The 20,003-nt window shown below is 31.0% G+C and overlaps 1 protein-coding gene across 2 annotated transcripts; it reads right to left on the bottom strand.

Annotated features, from left to right (window-relative positions):
- Window positions 1-2,187: 2,187 nt before the first annotated feature.
- Window positions 2,188-18,219, bottom strand: LOC134711615 (protein O-mannosyl-transferase TMTC4-like). Of its 2 annotated transcripts, none has more exons than XM_063572317.1 (17): window positions 18,126-18,219; window positions 14,594-14,619; window positions 13,246-13,608; window positions 12,178-12,391; window positions 11,643-11,730; window positions 10,821-10,936; window positions 10,179-10,277; window positions 9,503-9,667; window positions 9,160-9,362; window positions 8,660-8,834; window positions 7,819-7,947; window positions 7,381-7,460; window positions 6,731-6,838; window positions 5,985-6,126; window positions 5,439-5,553; window positions 4,895-5,074; window positions 2,188-2,480 (listed from the first exon to the last, which is right to left on the bottom strand). In XM_063572317.1, exons 3-17 carry the CDS (start codon window positions 13,596-13,598, stop codon window positions 2,338-2,340), a joined length of 2,310 nt encoding a protein of 769 aa, XP_063428387.1. In that variant the 5' UTR covers window positions 13,599-13,608; window positions 14,594-14,619; window positions 18,126-18,219; the 3' UTR covers window positions 2,188-2,337. The 2 variants fall into 2 exon arrangements, with proteins under 2 accessions (XP_063428387.1, XP_063428388.1); XM_063572318.1 differs by lacking the exon at window positions 18,126-18,219 and adding an exon at window positions 18,018-18,074.
- Window positions 18,220-20,003: the final 1,784 nt, after the last annotated feature.

Raw genomic sequence — 20,003 nt, forward strand, 5'->3', positions numbered from 1 at the left:
AAATGATAGGGCGAGTGGGGCATCCTTGTACTTGGGACACATTCTTGTCTTATCAACTTTCTGACTGAATTCAATTAATGATTTCCCAGTGGTACTGGTATTTAATCATGTCATGTGAATTGAAATTCCATAGAATGTTTGTGGTTATTTTTTTGCTCATAAATCTTACCCCTTAAATAAAGCTGCCTTTACCACATATTCTTTAGTACACAAATGTATGCTGAACTTCTTGATAGAGGACTGTTATTTTACAAATATTAAGTTTTACTTTCTCTGTGGAAAATAAAACTACAATGTCAGAAAATTCATAAAAAAATAGAGACATAAAAACACTTGTGATTTGTCTACAATTCTACCACAACCAATGAACATATTTGAAAAAAGTATCAAAATCACACAACCATTACCCTTCAAAAATATATATAACAATAAAATGAAGCCTATATGAATGTGGCAAGTATAAGCTGCTGGTGATGTTAGTACCTATTTTGATAACATTTACTGAAAATTCATGGTTTAAATACAAATAAACTATTGGAATGTTAAGAAATATATATGAATTTTATTGATATGTGAATAGATCCATTTTTCTACAAACTTACATGTAAATCTTTCTACTCAGTTTCTGTCCATGATATGTTTTTACATAGTTCAATTCAGAAAAAAGTTTTTAAAAAAAACAATTAACTTGTATTAGGATTAAAAAAAATTCCAATGCTAGGAAAATTTTGTTAAGGCGCAGTAATGATAATACATATTTATTTGTGTATAAAAAGCAAACTTAAGGTGGTACCTTACACTACAGGGAGATAACTCTGTAAAGTCAGCTTAACGTTTTAATTATGATGTGTTGTAAAGGAAATATTAAGCTTCTCAATGATCAAAATTGGTGTTTGTCAAACTGCTATATAACCAGTGTAATTTTTCTGACAAAATGGTTGGTTAAAAATTGTTGACATTTTTATATTTTTGTTAAAGGGTCAAAGTAAACACTTTGTCAAAATTTTATAAAAATTAAACGAGCCAAATTAATTTTAGTAAAAGTGTTGGGTACCACCTTAACTTTGTATATTCTTTTCAGTTTATATCATTTTGTAAGTCAGGCTGTATATTTTGACCAGTTATATACATATAAAAAAAGTACTACTGAGTAAGTGTTCAAAAATGAGGAACACAGTGTATATAATAGTTATAAATAAACTGAACTGTTCATAAAGGTTGGCCTCCTAAAGTAGTCAATGCAAAAAAACATTTATGAACTTAAACATTTTTTTAAATTTAAAGGTGGGATTTCTGGTTTGGTCAATCTATGGCAAACAAATTTATTTTTTATTTTGACCTAACATATAGCATTTTACAATAAATAATCTACATATTCGACAAATAAAAACATAAAAATATATCACATCATCTATAGCACTTTAGAAGCATTTATTACTTCTCCAGACAAATAAAACATATTTAAATGTAAAAAAAAGAAGTCATATATTATATACTGTACATCTTATTTTAGCTAATGAATTGGCAAAACTTACACATTTGGAGTTTAAAGTCTTTGATTATTGGACCAACATAGAAGGCAATACACAATTGTAATTTGATTCATACTTATGTTGCTGACATAGTTAAAGATCAACATTTAGTTTACATTGGTATAAACACTTTTTAGTACATATAATAAGAAAACTGTAAAAATGTCTGATAAAAAAAATGCTATAAATTCTGTAATGTAATGCTTTGTTTTCAATGTGAAAAATTTCACAGGATAAATATTCCAATAATTAAACCTAGCATTCAATTTGCATTGGTCATACCCATCTACAACATGTATAAAAATAATGTAATTTATCATGTGATTATGTATGTCAAATTTTGCCAAAACTCTGAATTTTGTATTTACAAGAATATATAATATATAGACAATTCAGTAAATTGAAATCATTTTCATCTTTGGTGTTATGTTATGCTGATATATTTTTAGCAAATGGAATACAATATCAGGGGTAGATTCAGGTAGAGGCCCCAAGTTGGTCTGCTCTTATCCTCCTTCCCCTCTTTTACTGCTGAAAATTGTGTTTATTAGTACATTTTTCTGATTTTTGACTGCTGCCCCACCTCTTCCATGATTAGTCAAACATGCCCCTCATGGCCCCCTTTTTAAAATTCTGTAATCCCAACCAATAAAAAATTCATTTTTCTTTAAACTTTTACTCCTTTTCTATTTATCTACAAACAATTTTAAGGACTTCGTAATAGTTATCATATAATAAAATAATTTCACTTAAAATTTACAAAATTTGGCAAATTGAATACAATTAATCTCATGGTTTTTAACAGTTATTTTCTCTGTGCCTTCTCCATTTTTCTATTGACCATCCGTAAGTTATCCTTGGTGGTATCTAATGATGGATCTAACTGTAATGCTGTGGTATAGGCTTTAACAGCAGCTTCAAATTTACCCCATCTGTGGTACAAAACACCTGAAAATATTATTTTTTATCATTTTTGAGTGGGATGTACACATAATTTATGTTTGTACTGTATTGACCAGCTACCTTAACCAATCAACCAAATAGGCTTATCAGCTCCCTAGGTGACAAAGTGACACAGACCTAAAGCTGGACTAATACCTTTCTTCACATGCAATTAAGTTGTTCAGTACAAATTCAGGGCAATGTCAGTTTACGATTTTTGGCTTTCAAAATGATTTTTTTCATATCATCATTGCCTCTGTGTGAGATTGTCACATGGTAATAAGTAAGTCAATCTGACAGAATTTAGCTAACTCAGAAGTAATGTCTGAGGTTTGAATACTGTAAATTTAGAATAACTGTGAGTTCTTTTGAGGCGAAGTGTACGTAATTAAACTTCACAATGGATTTTTTTTAAATTTCACATTCGAATTCTGCTTGTAAAATTACACCACAAAATGAAATAAAAAAAAGGGTAACCGTTTTCGTTTTTGAGATACGAGCTGTTGAAATTAACTACACGATACACCAAAATTACAAAGGATATATAGGGAAAATCATCAAAATTAGCAGATATTTTTACATTATCGAGATTTTCTATTTTGTTGGACAATGGATTTTTTTCTAAAATTGATATACGATTTAAAAATGAAAGACGAATCCATCGGTGCAAAGAAAGTCCTTAGCAACCGTATTAGTTTTTACTCTACTCTTTGTTGTAGTTTAGTTTTTAGGGCATAGAGTGTGGCACTCTCTTTACACGAAGCATCGGATTTAGCGTTCCCATTCTGCCCAGACGTGACTGTGAGCTTAATAAATCCTGCACAGCCAAACGGACGCTCCTCTTCGGCAAATGTTTTACTGCCGGGCAGGAGAAGACCAAGCGACCATATTTCGTTTCCCCAGTCACCCTTGGGGTAACACGGATTTAAACAATAAGCATATAATGCATACTATGGTTCTTCAACTATTTTAGTTCTTATACATCCGTGGCTTTAAAATGTTCTGCCTTTAGTGTCCCTTATCTAGATTAATCCAGAAAAGCGCTTCATTTCATTTTATCTTCAGAATTTTTTTGACCGCAATGAAGTTAAAAAGAAGGACTCACTTATATATACATTTTTTTAAAAATAGAAAAGATTGGAGTATTTGGTATGACTAGCAGTCGCAGATATTTCATATATGTATATTCAAAATGAAAACCTTACACCTTATATGATCCTTTTGAGATCGACGTACCTAGTCAGTGCAATTTGGTTCTAAATTTAGATTCAGTTTTCCCATAAATTTCGGACGGAATAAAAGACACCTGCACATGAATAAAAAGTTGAAAACTGGAAGTTGAATGACATAGTTTTTACTTATTCTAAGATAAATGTTTAGAGTGATCACTTTTTAGTTTACAATAAGTATATTTTTGGGGCCTAATTTGTTAACTTTCGTCTTTGTTCTTCCATCTTGACGAAAGTGTTGCCCTAGACTAGTGGTCAAATTATATTCTCTTGGAATCGTCTTATTTTCTAAATTGATGTAAAACATGTCCTAATCATGTTTTAATCTAATAATTAATTTCACATGTCATTCATTAATTGTTCGGTAACCTAAAACTTTATGTTAAGTACTGTGTGTTTTTGTTCAAAACTACGGCTTTTAAAACAATATTGTTGGGTCAATTCAGGTTTAATTTTAATTAATTTGATATCAATAGAAGTAGAATCGTCACATGTTTATTTATTTATAATTCTGTTGTGAGGTGTTTTTACAATCTGTAGATATCATAAGTTTTTACACGAAATGCCTTTCATGTCCCATGCGTCTAAAACAAAAAAAAATCGACTAGTATTAAAGTCAGGCTGTATGAAACAATAGAATGCTTTGATTTCTAAATGGAGTAATTCAGATAATTTCTCATGATTAGGTTTTTAAGACAGCACGGGCGTGCTTGTTGGATTTATGATAGACCGCACGAAGTATTTTCTCTTTCGAGTGTCCTTTCTTGGAGTAAGGAAGATAACTTGCGTAACTAACGTCCAACAGTATTAATCCCGTATTCCGCTCGGGGCGTGCAATTACGTACACTTCGCCTTAAGGCTAATAAAGCGAATAGGAGTAGGTGAGGACATGTATGGCAATAATAAGAACTCACATTTTGAGAGTTAAAATATAGATCTGTATGTAGATTTTTCTGAATTCACAATCATTAAATTTGCATTCTTTTCCAATTTTTAAAAAAACTGATTCTTAAATACTGAGTATACATTTTTTTAATCTTATCATCAATCATTTTTTGTCCAAATTTAATCAGTAAGGCTTAACAATTTTTCCGTCAATAATCTGGTGTTGAAATGCATTACTAGTTGCACTCATACTGCTGTTTATTTGCATTCAAGTATAAATATGTTATATAGTTCAACATTGCTTACCTAAATTAGCATACATTCTTGAATCTTTATTACTTTGTTGTATAGCTTTCAAGAAGACAACTTCACTTTCTTTAAACTTATCTTGTTTCCCTAAAACATTGGCTAAGTTAAACAATAAGGAAGGATCACTGTTATATTGCAAAGCTTCTTTGCCAACTTTTTCTGCTTCTGCGGTTAATCCTACAATCATAAAACAGAACAGAAAGCTATACCATTGTTTATACTAAATTTTTATGCAAATTAGCTGCAACTTCATCATCTAACAACATAAATACCTAAATGAAGTGCAATAATTCAATTCAAAATTTTGCTTTAAAATATTTGTTCGTCACATCTAGTCTTATACACATAATAAAATTGAGAATAGAAATGGGGAATGTGTCAAAGAGACAACAACCCGACCAAATAAAAAAAACAACAGCAGAAGGTCACCAACAGGTCTTCAATGTAGCGAGAAATAAATGTAATGAAATAATAAAACTTTTCTTTGAAGCTTAGCTTAGTCCTTGTCCTGTTCTAGAATTTATGAATCACAGATACATACCTATATTGTCTAGGAGAATAACCATATTTCCCCAGGCATTAACATGGTCTGGTTTCTGTTGTGTAGCATTTCTGAAGGCTTGTATGGCTAATTGGTTTTTCCCCATCTCAAGATACTGTCAAAACAGAAAATCAGGTCATCATTTAATTCATTCAAAATAGGAATTTTGAAATGAGTTATAGAAAGGGGGGAAAAAAAGCTACATAACATGTTTAATCCTAAGCCATAAACACTTCACACTTTTTAAGGAGTTGATATTTTTTTTTAACTGAAATTTATCAATAGCAAATTCATTTGAAAAAAATCTAATAAATGAAAATAAGTTTATATCAAATATATCAAAAGTGAAATTACAATGTCCAGGATTCAACAAAAAATGACTACTACATTATATTTCTAAATATTTTATAAAAATAAAAGTCCTGACATTATCCACATCATTAAAGTGTATGAAAACAATTAAAAATGTGAACTTTTAATTTTTAGAGAAGTTGAATGGAAAATCTTTCGAACTAAGGAATGGTCAGTCAAATAAGAAATAATTACCATATTTCCAAGATTGTAGTAACAATCTGGATATCTTCGTCTGTGTTTTAATGCTGTATAGTAACTTTTCTCAGCTGAGTTGTTCTTATGTAAAGAGGCTTGTACTATTCCAAGATTCATCCAAGCTGCTGCAAAGTCATCTCTGAAAAAATAATTTCCAACATAATTGGCGAAAGAAAACATGCTCAAGTGTCCTGCTTGCTTTACTTATAATGGTTAAATTTTACTTTTCAAGATATGGAGCATTTGGAATATTATAGATTATCGTTGTTCATCTCAACAAGATTGATTTTCTTACTTAAGGCAATGCAGCGAAAGTAAGAACAGCAATCAAGTTGTGATGACCAATAATAATCTGTTTATTGCTATTTTACCTATGGCGACATTGTTAATTTCATTGACAACAGGCGTGTGTTCCCTTAGTTTCTAACAATTATATTTCATATCACTCTAGAGGGGGGATAGAACCTGTATCTGGACTCTGTGATCAGGTGTTTTTAAGCTCAGGATTTTGGGATTGACCCTATTGGGATCCCGGATTTTTTTTTCAAATTTCAGGACCTCGGGATTTCGTGTTTTAAGCCCATGATTTTGGGATTTCATGTTTTTAAGCCCAGGATTTTGGGACCAGGACCCCTCCTACCCCCTCTCACTCTAATGTGCTTTGAGAGGAAATTTTCAGGCAGTAAAATCAAAGGAAAATTTCTTAAAATATCAAAAACAAACTTTATACAAATTGTACCTACCTAATATTAACAGCTTGTAACAATAACTTTTCTGCTTCTATCAAGTCTCCTTTCTCTTTTAATATATTTCCTAGGTTATTCATTGCTTGGTCATATTCTTCATTTAATCTAAAAATATAAATGAACCTTCCTGAACTTTTGATCAAATTCAATACAATTAAAATCTTTAATACTACTAATATATAAATGAAAATGTAGTAGCAAATTTAAATTTACCACTATGCTTAATGCCTTTCATTTAATGCAATTAAAACACATTTTTGGTATGATGATAATTATTTTAAGCAGAGGTTTCAATAAAACACCAAAATAGATGATATAACTAAGTGTTTGAGGTCTTCTACAGTATTGTGCTTTATAACAGTTCAGTGGGTTTATTATGAAAATAGCTCATGACTTATCACAATAACTATACCATGTGTCCAATGAAAACTCATTTTATCTGTAACAGTCATTGATCTGACATACTTGTTTACTTGCAATGTTGGTGTGAATGTCATGCAAACTAACCTATATTTTTACTAAATATATTTTATAAAATAGCTCTTATGACGGATATTTTACAAAGGCCTCAAAAAACTACTAATTAACCAATGTGCAAAGCAAATAACTCTGAACATTATATGAGCAAATAAATGTGATAAACGTACTCTATTGCAAGTCTGTATTTCTCAATAGCTATATCAGCATTGCCTTTATCACCATTCAGCTTAGCAATATTATAGTGAACCTGTAATACACAATTTTTTAAATATTCAACTAAGTTAGGATTTATCATGAATTGAATTTATGTTAATAATTTGTGCAATACATTTATTTTGTTTTACCTTGCTGAATTAAAACTTGAGACTCAAAAGGAAATTGTGTTACTTAGTATGAACCAATGCATTAAACTGACTCAATCTTTGAAATCATACCAAAAGATTTCTGTCATAGAATGTTTACTTTTCCCCCCTTATACAACTGATATATAATGCTCTGTGAAAAAATATGTTTGGTGAGGTTTGAAATTTCCTATTTGGATCAACTATAGAATTTTTAATATTTCTTTTTGTTCATCATTGAAATGGTATCAACATAAAACAAACCTTAGCATTAAGTGGACACATTTTAGCACCAGACAGGAACAATGACATTTCTTGTCTCCATTGATCACTTCTATGAACCGATCTTATTACAAACATCATTACTAGGTAGTATATACAATATTTAATCATCTGTAAGAGAAAAGAAAAAGTAAATTTAGGTAACACAGAAAATTTTACCATAATATGACCTATGAAGGTATGCCATGCTACATCAGTGTACACTACAATAATTTTTTTAAAAGCATCTGATTTAGGAGAAATAATGAACTATTTTCCAATTTTTAATGTTGTTTGTCATTTGTTTTTTAGTTGAATTACAATTACAGAATTACATCCAAATGTACATTCAATGTAAGTTATTACATTATCATGTGACTTACTGTCGATTCATTTATTTTCAAGGATACTAATTTCTTTTGATTCAAGAATCCTTTTTGTAGATATTTGATTTTATGGTTTTCCAATGGTCAGCATACAACAAGCTTATTGAAAATATGAAATTCAATAACCATTTAAATTCATGCCTTACCTGTCCCCATAAAATCCATGGAAATTGGTACTCGGTCCGTTTCTGTTTGGGTGTTACATTTTAGTGTTATGTTCTTGTTCTCCTCTTATATTTAATGCGTTTCCCTCGGTTTTAGTTTGTTACCCCGATTTTGTTTTTTGTCCATGGATTTATGAGTTTTGAACAGCGGTATACTACTGTTGCCTTTATGTATCCCAGGAATTATAGTGAATGTGGTATTTTGAAGTACATTTATAAATTATAAAGCATTGTTGAATAAATATATAAAATTTAATGTGATTATTCCCAAATGATGTAATACATATATTTTACCTCTCTTTTTTCTTTATCTTGACATAATTTACTAACTCCTGTCACAACAATAATACAGAATCCTGCTGTTGGAAGGTAAAGTGCTCGCTCTGCTATCACAAAACCAACACGGAAAAATAAGTTTGTAGCTGGTAGAAATGGTATGATTAGGAATGCTAATGCCATAGTTACATTTCTGAAAAACAAAAATATTCTATATTTAAGTCATTAGTTGCAAACATTCAACAACTTCCTTATAGGTTTATTACTATTAGGACTCAGGAAAAAAACATTAACAATAGGTAAATACCATTAACATGTTACCTAATTGATATTTTCAAAGTTTAACAAAAAACTTCATGAACATTTGAATAATTTAAAATTATAGATAGGAGCACGCCATCCCCTCAAATATTAATGTGGTCTTATATAACTGCATAGATAATAAAAATAGGGAAAGGTTAAAGCATTCATGTTAAGTAAGAGAGAAATAGACAAGTACACTAGTATATATAGGTTACCTTTTCTGTTGGTTCATAATTCCATTCAAAGATGTGAACAATAAAAATGCTAATACTATCCAAAACACAATCACAACCATAATCCTCCAATCAGAAAGAGATTCTATCACAGGAATACATCCCATTGACCAATCAAAACACAGCCACCAGGGATTAACTAACAACCAGCTGTTTATACTATATAAATAATTATAATTTAATGCCTGAAAGAAAAAAAAGATAATATTGACATAACTTTCATTGTTTCTTCAATTCTTAACTAACAGAAAAATTTAACCTGCTAGTACATTCATTAATATTCATATCAATAAATAGCCTAAATAAGAATTATAATTGTTCTTACCCTAAAAAGTGATCCATTAACAAAGGAATGTGGATTATCAAAGACTTGGAATGTTGGTGTAGTAGAACCCATTATTCTCCACCTAGTGGTCAGAATAATGAGGCCTGAGATCAATAAAATTATGTGACGAAACAATAAACATTTCTTCCATGGTTTGACAAACTCCTGAAAGAAAAATCAAAAGAATGTCGTGAAATGTTCAGTATGGATACAATTTGAGCAATATGAGCAATTTGATTCTTTGAAATTTATTGTAAATGTCCACATTAATTCTAGCTACTAATAGTATATGCGTTTTCTCGTGCAACAATGATTTGTATCAAACATCCAGATGCAGTAGGCAATTTAATTTAGGATCTACACATAGTTTGATTCATTGATTATTGGTAGCTCTCAGTGTAAAAGGGCCATTTTGGGACGACATATAGTTGAAATCATAAAACCATTGTATTACCCACAATCCTGCCATCTTTAGTGATTGTGATAAAAATATAATCATCACAAAACTTACCAGGAGGAAAACAACATTTGCCACATGTTTGGCAGGATCTGCTTACCACCCAGGAGCACCTGGGATCAGTATCCGGCTTTGTATTGGTTCGTGTTGCTCAGTAATAGTTTTGTACATAGTGTTTTGTATATTGTCATTCTACAAACAATTTAGTTTAATATTTACCTGTTCATCAGTTTTGGTTTCAGTCTGACTTTTGAAGCCAATTGTTTCTAACAGATCTATTTTACATATTATAAGAATGTCATAAGCACTTATTATGCCCTGGAATTAAAAAATAAAATCTAGTTATTGATGACTTAGTTTAATTTCTATCATTTATTTTAACTTATTCTTAATCTTCTCCCTTATAACACTTCAATATAAGATTTCAAAAAAACAAATTTAAAAGCATTATTTCAGCATTCCTGCCAAAGCAAACCTAAAATTCAAATTTGAATGCATAAATTCAAAATTTTCTATTAAGAAATAAAATCAGCTAAAAAAGCTGGACAACAGGAGTAATACAAAACAATTCTATAAATGATTATGTCCTTTTATTATATATGAGCAGGCCACATACACAAGAGAATAACCCACTTTGGACAATAGATTGTCAACAAACACCATACTGAAAGAAGCCATCAATATCACTACTATTGGTCCTCATAGACTGCATCATTGCAGCAATAAAATGCATTAAAGTTAATTTTGAAACCCCTTAATCTTCAGATTATATATAAAATAATGTATTCAAAGAAAAAGTTACAGGTTTTCAATCCATCATACCATGCCTTAATATACATATATTAATAATGAATAACTTACAATAACTGTGATCCCCTGTTCTTTACACAACACAGACAGACCACACAGTAACACACTGACTATTAACCATAAGATGGATACTGTAGATGGTCTGTATAATGATTCATCATCAACATCTGAAATATTAAAGCTGAATTTAGACTAGTAACTCAACATTACTGCATAAACATATTTGCTTATATTCACATTATTTGAACTCTGGTTTGTATTGTCTCTTTGGCAATCACACTACATTTTATTTATTTTTCATCATGTAATTGGGTTGCAGTTTTACTGAAATTTACCCTAGCTACAAACCCTTCATCATACACAAGATGCTTAACCTTTCAGAATGGACTGAACTCTTTTCAAGTTGCAGTTAAAATTCTTTTCTTCAAACTGAAGAACTAGTGAAAAATTGTCCACCAAAAGAAAGGTTTTAGTCAATATAAAGCAGGTGGAGTATAAAAAAATATTTTTGCACTCAATATCATGTACCAAATTGGAATTAAAAAAAATCAATCTCACATTCCATTGATTGATTGATTGTCGGTTGCTTAAAATCAAGTGGTCCCCACATTCTAAATATGAGAGTTAATGAACAACAAGCAGCTCAGAAAAGCTATGGTTGAAACCTATTTTAATGAATGTAGCATTACCGTGCTTCTATGTATAAGGAGACCCTAAGTGGGTATTAGCAAACTATATGATGTTTTAAATAACAAATTAATTGCGGTGACATCTATGACTGATTCAAACATATCATATAAGATTTCTTCTGTATATAATTTTTTTTTTATAAAATAGATTACATGATATATAAAGTGTTCATTAAAATCCTACCTTTTAAACAAGCTTTGATGTAGCCAAGAAATGACAATATAAAAAATAATGCACATAACAGATCTGCTCTTCCAACAACAGCTGCAACCTGTTATATAAAAAGACATATAGTTTTAAAAAAAAACACATGTATTTTGAGTGTTCTATATACCTTACGACTGTCTTATCTGTAAAATCATTCTTTTTAACCCTACAGCCTTAATTTTCAGCATATATATAAGAAACATTTAACACATACTTAGAACATTTTAAAATACAACTATCAGCTTTCTGTATTTGTGTCAAGAGTGGACATATATAAAATCTGCCATATACTTGTATTTTGAAAAATTGCTTTATGATATTTCAAATCAATTTTCTGCAATTTCATTCTCAATTAAATTGCTTGTTCTTTCTTCAAGGTTCCTAGAAAAGCATTATTTACAACTCTTGAAGATAATTATATTTTAACTGATGTTTTATTTATAACAGTGGCAAATATTTCATGCATATATTCAAAAGAGTCCAAGAAAAAACCACATGCTTCAATACGTACTGATTCAGTATGAACTGGATGAACTGCAAATAAAACACTAGAAAACAGTGCAGCTCTGGGACAACCAAAGACAGGTCTACCATCTCTGATCTCACATCCTGCCATCAGTAAAGAGAATGTGGCTAACATTAACACAGATACAATTCCATGGAGTATGATGTTGATGATGTGGAAGTTCATAGGAAAGAGACCACCTGCTAAACTGTAACTCCATCTGAATAGGTAAAAATAGACTCATATAGAAACTATGATTAATATCTAATAATTAACTAAAGGTATTTATTAGGAATGATCAAGTTTTACTTTGAATTCTTGTTACATTCAAAAGTATGAGCATAAGAAAATATAAGGATTTCAAAGCTCTCAGAATATTGATGTAGAGTCAAATATATTTGCAAACATGTACATCGCCTTCTGTATTATAATTAAATTTGACATATATACATTCCCCCATTTCCATTCTCACTTTTATCTGAATTTGGCATTTTCAACAGTTTCCTTGTGTATCAGATTATTCTTTATGCATATGTATTCTAATAAGGGTTTTTCAATTTAACTTTATACCAGGTTCTATATAAAGCCTCTAAGGATAAGCCTATACACGTGTTATCATTAATTTTAATCAATCTCAATGTAAAATATAGTTCCTTGGACCATGAAAATTTGATAAAAACTCTAATTTGGTCTTAAATTAGAAAGATCATATCATAGGGAACATAGGTATTAAGTTTTAAGTTGATTGGACTTCAACTTCATCAATCTACCTTGACCAAAAACTTTAGTCTGAAGCAGGTCAGACGGTAGGAGGAACGAACGTAGGAACGGATGCATAGACCAGATAATATAATGCCCATAAATGGGGCATAATAATTAATAGTGCATTATAATCTGTGAAAGATGAGGTATTAAAAATTACCTTCTTTTCGTAAATAAAGAAATAAAACACCATTCCATTGCCCTCGATCGATCTGCCATTGCCCTATAAGAATTTCTTAATATTGCTCTGCATTGCATCACAAATTATTTCAACCCAAAATATTAACATTAATGCTAACAAATAATTCTAACCTGAATGTCAGCACTGTAAGTGGTCTATATGACTTATGGCTAGTTTTGGAGTCAAGTTTTCTTCCCCAGAAGTCATGATGAAATAATGACAATAATGGTGTTTCTGGCTTCAGATCTTTGTTGCCTGTCACTGCTTCACTATCGTCGAACACAAAATCACCATCATAACTGTTGGCAAAACAGAGTACAGCTAAGGTAAATACAATCCATGCAGATCTTTTAAAGGATAGTCTAGGTAATGGAATAACATCATCCCAGGTCTCTACTAAAGGCCATGAGGGTTCTACGTAGTGTCCATTTAGTCCATTGAAACTTTTCTTGTGACCAATTCCATTCTGCTGCTGTCTATTCATGGCTTACATCCTTCAAACATAAAATAATAATGTTTAATACTGTCAACTGATATTAAGTCATTTTTTATGAAAATGTTTGTTTGCTATGCATTCATTTATCAAGTATAATCATTGAAACTATATTCATGCTTACATTACACAACAACTACATGTACCATATATTTCATTAAGAAATGAATGTTACAAGACAAGTTGTTACAATTTGCCCTAAAGACCCTTTATTTTTTAAGAAAAGAACAAACTTTCATACACAATCTTAGTCTCAACTATGAGGGTAGCTAGGTATAAAATGAAGTGTAGGTACAAATTGGCAAAGGGGGTCAATGGGGACTCAATGCATTCCTGAATTACTGATGTACAGTCATTCGTTTAATATTTGTCTTCATTTTAATTAGTATCTGTTCTTAATTTATATAAACTTCAGAAAGGAAATGAAGGCCTGCAAGCCCTTACTATTCAATTCTCCATGTAATAAATATTTCCAAAGGGCATAACTCTTTTAAAAATAGATGATCAGCAATGATTTTCAAACTTGTCTTTAGAGTAGAGACAATACTGATATAATCCATTGATATAAGTTTTAGCAATCTTGAATCATATACATGTATGTGAGAGCTTTTAAAATGCAATTTTCCGTATAGATAATATTTCCAAGGGACATAACTATCAGTACTGATTACCAAACTTTTCTGAGACATTGCTAATACAAATCTTTGATCTGAGTTTGAATATTATGTAAAAAACTGTATACATAAGATTGCACATACTATGCTACTTTCCAAATACCTAATATTTCCATGGGGCATACAGTAACTCTTTTTTTCAAAAGTTGAACCACACTTATGTATGCGCTTGTTGTAAACATTGCTGATACCTCTGATATAAGTTTGATAAAAATCTAATTAGAATTGTACACCTCATAGCGCTAACAAGGCCAGACAAACGATTGGACAAAAAAGTCATAAAATGTATTATTCGAAGAAAGTAATACTTACATCTACTCAGTCCCTCTGTTGGTCTCCTGTAAAGTACAAATTTTTAGAAAATCATATTGACAGCATAAACACTGATATAATCTATATCTTGACTAAGGACACTGACACCACAGATAATAGGTGAATCAAAGGTGCAGTTGTTACTGATAATCTATTTACAGTCAACAAACATTATCTATAAAGACATGATTATCAAGTTGTTTTAACCGCAAGTCATCCAACTATATCTTCAAATAAAAACATATTAGTTTTCTAGGACTTTTAAAAACAAGACCTTAAGAGAAATGTTAAGGTTTTGTTACATAGATCTGTTTACTGGACATACTTATCTAGCATATACATTAGGAAAACTTCTTTAGTCTGAATAACAACAAACCTTTTCATAAAATTAAGAATGTAAATAGGGAATGTGTCATACATGTGTACATGCTTGTGTGATTGAATGTACAGTTCATCATGACTATTTGACAAAATTAATGCAATTTATTCAGAAAACAAACATGTATGTGCTTTTAAAAATTTTCGAGTCTTGTCTTGCAACACTAAGATAAATAATAATTCAAATGTATTTATTTTTTTCAGAAAGTTAAAACATTTTATGGTTTGGATGGATCATTTCCTTTTTCATTTAACAGAAGATGTTAATACTACGGTAAATGTAAATATACATAAAGTTTTCTAGGAAATTTAGAGTGGGTGCAAACAGTTTTGAAGAATATAATCGTCCTGAAGTTATATCAATAGTTGTCGTTCTTTAACAGAGGTAAGGAGCTAAGCAGCCAGTGTACACTTTTGAGTGTTTCTTTTCTTTTTATTGTTTGATACATTGTGAGAAGTCCAATTAATCAGCATGTAGAATAAAAATATTGTTCATGCTTCTTTAAGACTGAAAATATAACATTTATTATTCAATACCCTTGTGTGTTCTGTCAATTAAGGCTAAGTCAATATAAGCACGATTGATAAATTTCAGTCATTGAAAAACCTGATGTTATCCAAAATTCTCCACCTATATGACCTAGTTTGTGTACCTTTTGTACAATTGCATTTTCATATACTGTGGATTCATTTATTTGAATTCAAATGATAGTATATTTTTTAGTACATATTTGATTTAATCAGGTAAAAAAACAGTCTATGTACAAATTTTCATCAAAATTTCATTACAAAATCTAAACTGTATTGTATGTCCTTATTCAGTTAGCAGAAGAAATCAAATGAAAATTAAACAGCTCTGCCTGGGATTCAGGAATAAGTTATCACCTGTTCATTGGTAATAAAAGTTGTTGGTTTGAAAAATAAAAAGGTTAAACAAAACCCAAACTTTTTACTTTTAACATATTTAATAGGTATCAAATATTCAAATTAAAATAGGAACTGCCAAAATTGAAATTTATAACATTGACATGATTGAAGACTTGCATATAAGTACTAAAAAAGTTGGCCTTCTGTTCGCCTCTTTATATTTTTAATTTCCTTTTGTAAACGTCTTTCATGCTTGGGCATTGTTCTTGCAATAAGAAAAGAAACACAAACTCATAATGTTATATGGATTTTTATTTAACCCCTTAAAATCATACTCAATAGTCGTGTACTGAATCAGTAATCATGCCCATCCCTGGTACTGATCAGATAGTAACAACAGGTAATCTATTTGTATTGTGATGTGCATGCAGTGTTGACATGAAAGTTTAATTTGTAAAGGCAGATCGTAAAAAAATAAACAAAATAAAATACAATACAATCAATCTTCAAAAAAAGGCAGGACACCATGAAAGAGGCAAAGGGTTCCTGGGAAACTGCAAAAAGGGTACATGGCGCCATTTAAAAAGTGTGGGGGTTCACCCTCTGAAAACATTCTAGAGGGGGGGTAGGAATGGTCCTGATCCCGAAATCCCGGACTTAAAAAAACAAAATCCTGAGGTCCCGAATCAGTGTTCTCCTTTTTTCATTAAGGTAAGGTGGGTGTTTTGAAATAAACACTGCAACCGGGTGATTTTTTGTTTTAATATTTTCAACCGGGTTTATTTTTTAAAGTTTTTCTGTGGGTTGGGGTCACAAATACATGAAATACTTTAGAAGGATAATTATTGTATTCACATTTAATGGAATTGAACCATTCTTCTACTATCACTGCTAGCCTTTCATTAAATGATTTAACAAATTAGTTGTGTGCATCTTGGATAGCAGATCATTTGGCTTTTGCAGGAATCACTCCTGTTACAAAGTCTGCAAATGCATGGCCTATCGAACCAAGTTTATGTCCTGTCCCTTGCTTTAGTGCTGTATTTTTGGCACACAGAACAGTAATATCCTTCTGTGACGACTATCCATTTAAAGCCCTGTTCATATTTATCACCAACCTTCAAATGAGTGGTAACCTCTCAATGTAATGACTATCCCTTTTATGAGGGGTACATTTAAAGAGAAAAAAATGAGGGGTAACCTCTCAATGTTATGACTATCCCTATTAAGAGAAGTACATTTAAAGAGAAACAAATGAGCACATATTTGTTTCTGGCCTTTTTATCATTATGGTCACTCTTTTAGAAAAGTTGTACCAAATAAAACGATTTCCCCCCCTTTTAAGGTAAAAGATCTAAGTTTTCCTTTCTCTTTTCTTCAACATTAATATGACCCCTTGCCTACGGGATATCCCTCATTTTGGGATTGTTCCCAACCTGTTTATCTTCGTGATCGCCGGTGTGCCTTTTCTGTTGTTTTGATACTTTTTTTTAATTTCAACAATTTCAATTCAACTTTCCGTTTTAGTTGACTTTTATGGCTTAGAATTTCCTTATCACCATCGTCATCTGCCTTTCCATTTCCCCAATTAATAAAAGCTGAACTAATTTATCAAATTTGGGGGGGGGGGGGGGGGTCTGCATGCGCACCTAAGTCATGACATAATAATCAGCTCGTTGATTGTGGTCATTATCAGGCAGAAGCAGTAATTTGACGATCCGCCATTTTTGTCAATGAAAACATATCTGCGAGGCGCGATTAGTATTTAAATTTTTACGGTGCGGAACCGAAAAAAATCCGGAATTTGAAAAAAAAAGCCGACCACCTCCTAAAATGGAAAGGTGGTCGGCTTTGAAAAGAAGGTGGTCGGCACACCCGGCTTAACTGCCGAATGGAAAACACTGCCCGAATTTAAATAAAGTAAATCCCGACGTCCAGAAATCCGAAAAAAAGGATTCCCGGATCCCGAAAGGGTCAATGCCGAAATCACGAGCTTAAAAACACCCGATCCTGGAGTCCTGATAAAGGTCCTTTCCCCCTAATTCTAGATAGAACACTGGGTGCCGTCTCTTGAATATATGTTGATAGTTGATCTTCCCATAGAAAGAAACAAGTGGCTGTCATTGCTGTTTCAGTGTTTGTCAATGCTTAAACATTCAATTTAAACCTGTTTACATACCTGATGCGCATTTATATGATTCCCATCAGATTTTTTACTAGTTATTTCAAAATGAAACAACCTTATTATATAGCAAAACATCATATCTTTATATGTTTATAAGTTTACCTGGTTGGAAGTAGAAATGTCAAAACTCGTTTCTTAGTGGCCGCAGGTATCATCAAGAAATGTAAAACCATTCCTGCAGACCCCGAGCATCTAGAATGCAACATCTTTTATATACTTTATAAAATTCAATGTATTTGAAAAGGAATTTATCATGTTTTGAAGACTAATCAAGCTTGTTTTAGTTTAATTACCCATTTATATGTGGAAAGCGGGACAGATTAGTCAAATTGTAAGTTTTAACCATTGCTTAAGACATCGAAAAAAGAAAAAGAAATATTGTCATCCCGACCAGAAAGAATTAAAAACAATTAATAATAATTGTTTCATATGACTATGTCCCGACACAGCTTCTTCATAATTTATTATTTTGTTAACCTGAATCAATTTTCTATTTTATTCATTTAAAAATAAAAACTTGTGGCATATATTGTGTTTTTAATATGCAACTAATCACTGTCCTGGACTAAACTATTGCGGTTTGCGTCCAGATCGGTTTGCTAGCCTAGATTAAACCAGAAAAATATACTTTTATATATAGAGAGAGAGATATATCTGATTGAAATCAACAATTAAGGCAAAGTGCATAAATTTGCTGCAATTGTAAGATCTTTATGACCAAAGGACGTTAAAAGAATAGCAAAAGAATACTGACACGTTTCAGCTGCGACTACTATAACACATATAGTTATAGTAGTCTCAGGTTTCAGGTACCATTAAAACAAAATTTAAAATATTTAAACTTATTTTAATATTTTTTTTATATTTAAAAGTAACGACAGAAAGATCATATAATACACAGGAATATATATGTATACCGTGAGTGTTAACTTGTGGAAAAATCTTGTTTAAACCAGAAAAAGTTTTTAAAATTTCGATTCTCGACTTGAAATCAAAATGTTGCACACAAAATATGTAAGTTACATTGAAAAAACGATTGATTTTTAACGTAAACCAATTTGATATATCTTTTATTGCCAGTGTTAAATGATTGTTGTCTTTAGGGGTTTTGGTCTTTGAGGTTGTAAATATGGCTGACTATAGCTGTAGCTCACGGTTGGTAGTGTTTTCCACTTTATAATGGTATGTAGAAAAAGACCATTTCTTATGTATATTTTCTGCTAATCGTATATGTCTATTCTGACGATTCTGTCTTGATCTACTATGAGTTGCTATCAGTATTTCATAGGTATGCCGTATCAAGGATGTATTCTTCTCACTTTTCAGTCTCGTTCAGTCTCGTTGAAATCTCGTTCTTGAATTATTTTCAAAACATGTGATGCAAGTGGAAAATATCAATGAATTGCAAAATATTATAATCAAACATAACTCTGTGAAAAAAATGTGTATTAACAATGAATGGTTTTGAGTAATCCAGTTTTCAAATTTTACGACCAATCAAGTCATTTTTTTTTAGCCAAACTTTTGAGAAAATGGGTAAGGGATACAAAAAATGATTTTACAAGAATCATGTACATCCCATATCATGCTGGTCTTTTCTAAGGAGTAGGTCCGGTAAGACCCCCTTTTGGCCCCAAAATATAACAGTTTTAAAAAATTGTTTAAGTGCAACCAAGGATTTGTATAGTTAATACAAATCCTTGGTGCAACCTTTAAGTTATTTATTTAACAGTTGAATGCTTCTGCTACATAACTATGGGCTGTTTTTGACAATACAATTGACATTTATCGGGTTGTAGCACCATTAAGTCATGCTAAATTACTGAAATCTTCAAAATTCTATCATTTTAGTTAAATTTTAGACGGTTTCCGTTAAAAACGAAAGTGGCTGCATTCGTGTTCATCCTTAATATTGAAATGTAAGTTGTATTTTATGATAATACATAACATATATAAAGGTTGTGGATAAACACTGATGCG

The sequence above is a fragment of the Mytilus trossulus genome, chromosome 3 (genome assembly GCF_036588685.1).
Source record: "Mytilus trossulus isolate FHL-02 chromosome 3, PNRI_Mtr1.1.1.hap1, whole genome shotgun sequence".
Taxonomy (NCBI): domain Eukaryota; kingdom Metazoa; phylum Mollusca; class Bivalvia; order Mytilida; family Mytilidae; genus Mytilus; species Mytilus trossulus.